General features: G+C 38.7%; 1 protein-coding gene across 1 annotated transcript; it reads right to left on the reverse strand.

Annotated features, from left to right (window-relative positions):
- Positions 1-3,929: 3,929 nt before the first annotated feature.
- On the reverse strand, positions 3,930-5,048 carry LOC142167996 (uncharacterized). The gene is made up of 2 exons (XM_075228637.1): positions 4,926-5,048; positions 3,930-4,262 (listed from the first exon to the last, which is right to left on the reverse strand). The coding sequence occupies exons 1-2, from the start codon at positions 5,046-5,048 to the stop codon at positions 3,930-3,932; spliced, it is 456 nt and encodes a 151-aa protein (XP_075084738.1).
- Between the last annotated feature and the right edge of the window lie 1,824 nt (positions 5,049-6,872).

The raw sequence follows: 6,872 nt of genomic DNA on the forward strand, positions 1-6,872 counted from the left end.
CTTCTTCAGCATCCATTACATTACTCTTTCTTTGTATTTCTGTATCCTTTCCTCTGTATTTTCTTGGATAATCATGTCTTCGACAATGCCAAATCCTCGCAAAGTTGTGATTGTTAATGAACTTCCTCTTTCTACTGCCCCTACTAGAAGTAGGAGAGGTGGTAGACTTCATAGCCTTGGTTCACTATCTAACTGTGGTTCCTTTTCTCAAAGTAGTTCTACTAGGTCATCTTCTTCTAAACCTAGGGCTCCTTTAACCCCCAGATCTTCTTCTAAGAATAAGGATTTAAATGAACATGTGCGTGAACCTACAGTTGCAGAAATTGTTCCCCGAGAATTTTCTTTTGTAACTGATCATGAAACCATGAGAAATCAAGTTTCTTCTATAGCTTCCCTCAACCCTGCTGAACTTTACCCGAGTTTGATCACTACAGGTCTTCTTTCCTTGGTTCGACGAGAGTGTCATTAAAAATCGGATTTCCCAGTCTTAGTCCCTGGTGCCAATCAGAGAATCACCGCTTATCATGTCGGTTATTCTTTTATTTATACCTACCCTTTTACTTTGGGGTTTAAGCCTCCTATTGATCCAGTAATCATTGAGTTTTTTCGTTACTTCAACGTGTTTCTTGCCCAGATTGGTCCCATTGTATGGAGGACTGTAGCTTGACTTCCTTATTTGTCGGATCTGGTTTCCATCCCTTTTACCTTTCGGCACTTGCTTCACCTTTACTCCCCCAAGCTATTTCGTGAAGGGGTCTTTTCTCTCGTGGCTATAAGTAAGAGAGTGTTGGTTAGCCCTGAAGATAATCGAGATCGTGGCTGGTATTCCCGTTTCATTGCTGCTCCCATTAGTGGATTAGTGGGTGAAGAAAATATGTCTTTCCCAGAAAAATAGAATTTTGCAAGTAAGTTTTCTTCTTCCTTTTCTTTTTCTATATATCTTGCATAATTTCATGTAATCATGTACCCGTTTTGCAGCAACCATGGAAGTTTTTGATGAGATTCCCGACTTCCGTGCTTAGGTAGAAAAGATGTTAACTGCCCCTATGGACAAAAGATCTTGGAAATTCCTTTCTTAAAAATTTGGTTGGAAAGTGAAGACACACGGTACGTTTTACCTTCATAGTTCTTCTTTTCCTCTTACTTGTTTATATAAGAATTTCTCATCCTTCTCTTTCCTTTTTGTTAGGATTTGCTATTCATGGTATTAGCCCCGCATCTGTTCCACCAACCGGACTTTCCATGAGTCTTGCTCAGGAACGGATTCTGAGTACTTCTTCCTCCAAAAGGAAAACTGACGAAGCCTGTGGCTTTAATGATGAAGAAGAAATATAGGAATGATCTTTGGTGAGAAAGTCACGTATCAGAAGACGCGTGGTTTATGATGATGAGCCACCCCTCCCTCCCCCTCCCCTCCCCCCCATGACCTTCCCTCTAGTGCAATTCCTTTCAGACTCATAGATGAGCCAGAGAACATTCCTTTAGTGATTTCTGATGAAGATGTTGTTGATCCCCCACCAAGTTTCGTTTATAAATTGTTCGCTCAAGGCTTCTAGAGTGAAGAAGCTTTCGGGCATGTCTCTAAAGAATTGCCTATTACTTCCCTTCCAACTACCATCAACACCTCAGTGCCTTTGCCTGACGTTACTCCGGTTGTTATTCTCGTGGTTGTTTCTCATATAGAGGCCGAACCTTCTAGCAGCAGGAAAGAGATTAAAAGAGTCGTAATTGAGGTACCTGATGATGGGAACTTACTGAGAAAATCTGGTCAAGTCGATGTGTGGTTGAAACCACTGATTGGCCCCGTGGAGAAGAAGAAATTAGAAAGCTACAACTCAATGACTTTAATGAACGACATTGTTCATTCTTCTTTGAAGGTACAAGCTTATATTTTTGTTCTTCTTTCTTCTTCGTTCATAACTTTTCCTCCTTTACCTTTTTGCAGATTAATTTGATTGGTATCGAGCTTATGAAAAGAGTTTCTCAAGCGAACCAGCAAGTTATGGAATTGCACACCGAGGCTGACAATTGGAAGGAACAATTCGAAGGTCTTCAATTGGAAAAGAAAGTTCTTGCAGAAGAGAAGAACGCTTTGGAGCATCAAATGAGGATGGTTTCTACCGAGTTAGCGGTTGAAAAAGCCTCTTCCAGTCAAGTTGGGAAGGACAAGGATATATTGGAATCCTCTTTTGATGAACAACTTTCCAAGGCAACTGAAAAGATAAGGAGTTTGAAAGAACTCCTTAATCAAAAAGAGGTTTACGCGGGAGAATTGGTTCAGATGCTTACCTAAGCTCAGGAAGATCTACGCGCCTCTGCAGATAAAATTCAATTCTTGGAAAGTTCTTTCGCTCCTTTGAAGACAACCTTTGATGCCTCGAAAGCAGAAAAAGAAGAGTTGAGAGCTGAGGTTGATCAGTGGGAGAAGGATTATGAGTCTCTTGAGGATAAGCTATCGTTGGATGTGAGCTGGGCCTTTTTGAACACTCGCCTAGAGACTCTAATTGAAGCCAACCAGAAGGGTTTTGACCTTAATGCTAAGATTGCTAAGGTTAAAGAAGCAATCGATAAAACTCAGCAATGTCAAAGCTTTTCCTCACCCGAAGATGAAGGTTCCAAGGATGATGGGGATGGACTTGTTCTTGGTAGAGCTAATGTTCGAGCCTCTTCTGCTCAAGTTAATCCATCTTCGCCCGTTGATGATGCTCCTTAGTTTTCTCATTTCCCCTGTTTTTTATCAGCTTTTATTTGGGACTTCTGTATGTTGTTGTTTCCCTTAGCTTAATTTTAGAATTTAATGACAAATTAGCACCTTTTTGTTTTTATAAACGTTTTGGTTGCTTTTGCCACATATTATGCTCTTTGATTTTTTGATGTTTGAGCTTTTTCTTGCATTTAAAAGTGCCTTAATAATTCGTGACTTTGATAAATACGAGTTTTTATAAAAGAGGGCCCTTTTATGTCAACGGCACTGATGAAGATGACGTCTCATCTTCATATTGGTGCAAATATAAGAAACATGAAGTAGACATGAAAAACAAAATTGAGGAAGTTTTATGTTTTGAACTTTCAAATAAATTTCGTACATTATTTTCATGATCGCTCGTACAATACTTTCATAACTGCTTTTATTGTAGCAGATTTAAAAATACAAAATCGGGTCTATTATCCCGTGACTAAATTTTGTCCTTAACCTAAAACTCATAGGAACATGTAATATCTTGCATCCTTTTCGTGAGTTCACACTCCTTTGAAAGATTCAAAAGGTATGTTTCTTCAAGGTTTTTGATTCAGGCTAAACTGAAGTATGTCTTTTCGCGACTTTTGCTTTCTTCTACATGCATAGTCCCCTTAGTATTAGAGCCTTGAAGTATGAAATCTCGAACAATGGATTACTCCTTCCTTTTGGTCCATTCTTTGAAAAGTAAAATACGAACTGGACTGGGAGATATTTAGTTAGATGATGACTGGATAACCCTTTTTCCATCAGAAAGGTTGAAACCTAGATCGAGAATAATTCAGTATTCCACGTGCCTTTCGGGTCTAATATTATCATTTTTTACGGTATAGTTTTTTGCCTATGATCTAAAATGGTTAGTAAAATTTAAAATAATAAAACAAAATTGAACTTGCATGATACCTGACCATGGGTACTTTCCTCGTCTAGAAGTAGTACTTCTTCAAGTGAACTGCATTCCAGTTTGATGGCAGTACCTTTCCATCCATGGTTTCTAACTCGTATGCTCCCTTTCCAGTGATACCTCGAAACCTATAAGGGCCTTCCCAATTTGGAATCAACTTTCCCGCGTTGGCCGCCTTTGTCGATCGAAACACCTTTTTGAGGATGAAGTCCTCAATCTTGAAGTATCTCAAATTAGCTTTCTTGTTGTAATATCGCTCAATCATTTATTTTTTAGCCTCCATTCGAATTAATGTTGCTTCTCTCCATATTCTAATAGATCCAAATTTACTCGCATCTCCTCCTTACTTGCTTCCTCGGTAAGATGTGTGTATCTCGTACTTGGTTTACCTATCTCTACCAGAATTAAAGCTTCTGCACCATAAACAAGCAAAAATGGAGTCTCACTCGTACTTGTTTTTGTTGTTGTTCGATAGGCCCACAACATCCCCAGTAACATTTCTGGCCATTTGCCTTTTGATTCTTCTAATCTCTTCTTCAATTTCTTAATGATAAATTTATTTGTCGACTCGACTTGTCCATTAGCTGCATGGTGGTAAGGTGCAGACGTAATCCGTTTGATCTGCCGACTTTGAAAGAATTCTGTGATTTTAGTACCTATGAAATACGGGCCATTGTCACACACGATTTCCTTTGGAACTCCAAATCGACAGATAATGTTTCTCCAAACAAAATCCCTAACTTCTTTTTCTCGCACCTATTTGAATGCACCTGCTTCTACGCATTTTGAAAAATAATCTGTTAAAACTAATAAAAACCGTATTTTTCCCTTAGCTTGAGGCAACGGGCCTACAATATCCATGCCCACTTCATGAAAGGTCATGGTGAAATAACTGAATGTAACAGTTCTGCTGGGCGGTGTATGTTATTGGCATATCGTTGACATTTATCGCACTTGGCTACAAAGCTTTCTGCTTCTTCTTTCATTTTTGGCCAATAATACGTTGCTCTTATTAATGTCTTTATCAATGATCTCCCCCCCGGCGTGATTGCCGCAGTTCCCCTCATGTACTTTCCTCATCACATACTCCATTTGCGATGGGCCGAGGCACCGTGCTAAAGGTTCGCCAAACATCTTTCGATATAGATTTCCATGAATTAAGCAATACCAAGTGGCTTTTTGGCGAAGCAATTGTGACTTCTTCTTGTCCTCGGGCAAGATTCCATACTGCAAAAAGTTCACAAATTCGTTCCTCCAATCCCAAGTTAGATTATTAAAATTTACCTCGCTCTTTTCTTGGTCAAGTGCCGAATGAAATAAATGTATCACGATAACATTTCCTGCATTTTTTACATCCGTGATAGACCCGAGATTTGCCAACGCATCTACTTCTGCATTCTCTTCCATGGGTATCTGCACGACCTTCCACGGCTGAAATTGTCTAAGTAATTCTTGTACCTTTTCCAGGTATTGTTGCATTCGCGTTTCTCTTGCCATGTAAGTCACCTACATCTAGTTAACCACCAACTGCGAGTCACTTTTGATCACAATCTGCTCTATACTAAGTTCTCGTGCCAGTTCCAAACCTATAATCACATCTTCGTACTCTGCCTCATTATTAGTGATTGGATAACATTGTATTGCTTGTCTTATGACTTCCCCTGAAGGTGGAATTAGTACAATTACTAAACCCCGCTCCTTTAATGTTTGAATAACCATCGGTAAATAAAGTCCAAGTCCACAGATTAGATCCGGTGAATACATGTAGTTCCTTTTCTGTTTCAGGAACTAAATTCATGGTGAATTCCACTACAAAATTCGCTAAAACCTGCGATTTTATCGCATTTCTGGGCTGATATATGATATCATACTCACTGAGTTCTATTGTCCATTTAGCTAACCTACCTGATAACTTCTCTTTATGCAATATATTCCTCAGTGGAAAAGTAGTTATTACAGAAATAGGATGACATTGGAAATAAGGTCTTAACTTCCTAGATGCCATGATTAACGCTAAAGCAAGCTTTTCCAAATTGGGATACCGTGTCTCAGCATCTAACAAATATTTACTAACATAATAAATTAGGGATTGCTTACCGTTATACTCTCGTACCAATACCGCACTTACCGTTATTTCTGCCACAACAAGATATGACAAGCCTTTCACCGTCTTTTGGTTTGGCTAGCAAAGGCGGATTTGACAGATACAATTTTAGGTCCTTGAGGCCTTGATGGCATTCGTCAGTCCATTCAAACTGATTCTGCTTTTTCAATACTGAAAAGAATTTAAAACTCTTTACTGATGATTTTGATATAAACCTCCCCAGGGTTGCTATTCTTCATGTTAATCTATGCACTTTTTTTTTGCTCGTGAGTATCTCTGGTATTTACTCGATAGCTTTGATCTGCTCAGGATTTACTTCAATACCCCTGTTAGAAACGAGAAAGCCTAAAAACTTACCTGAAGTCATGCCAAAAGCGCATTTTTCTGGATTTAGCTTCATATTGTATTTCTGGAGAATCTCGAAAGTGTCTGACAAGTGTTATCTCCCGCCTATGTTGATTTGACCAGCATATCGTAAATGTAGACTTCCATGGTTTTTCCCAAGTGCTCTTGAAATATTTTAGTCACCAACCTTTGATAAGTGGCTCCAGCATTTTTTAAACCAAATGGCATGACTTTATAACAGTAACTCCCCTTGTCTATGATAAATAAAGTTTTTTCTTCATCTAGAGAGTCCATTTTTATTTGGTTATATCCTGAATATGCATATAAAAACTCAAAAGTTCATGTCCTACGGTAGAATCAATTAATTGATCTATATATGGCAGAGGAAATGAATCTTTAGGACATACTTTATTTAGATCAGTATAATCTACACAAACTCGCCATTTTCCATTCTTTTAGGAACTACTACAATATTAGTTAACCAGTTAGGGTACTTTACCTCTCGTATCGAACCAATTTTCATAAGCTTTTGTACCTCATCTTGGATTACCTGATTTTTGAAGGATCCCTGTTTCCTCTTCTTCTGCTTGATAGGTGGGTATGATGGGTCCTCATTCAATTTGTGAATCATTACCTCTGGTGGTATACCTGTCATATCTGAATGTGACCAAGCGAAGCAATCTACGTTAGCTTGTAAAAATTCGATTAACTTACCTTTCATTTCTGGGCATAAATTTGCACCGATGTAAACTTTTCTGTCTGGCCAACGTGTAAATAGCACT

The sequence above is a fragment of the Nicotiana tabacum genome, chromosome 13 (assembly GCF_000715075.1).
Source record: "Nicotiana tabacum cultivar K326 chromosome 13, ASM71507v2, whole genome shotgun sequence".
NCBI lineage: Eukaryota > Viridiplantae > Streptophyta > Magnoliopsida > Solanales > Solanaceae > Nicotiana > Nicotiana tabacum.

Coding starts and splice junctions, on each gene's coding strand:
- LOC142167996 (XM_075228637.1), bottom strand. CDS start 5,048: ATGGAAGAGAATGCAGAAGTAGATGCGTTGGCAAATCTCGGGTCTATC. Junction 4,263..4,925: donor TTGACCAAGAAAAGAGCGAG/GTAAATTTTAAT, acceptor CAAAGTCGGCAG/ATCAAACGGATTACGTCTGC.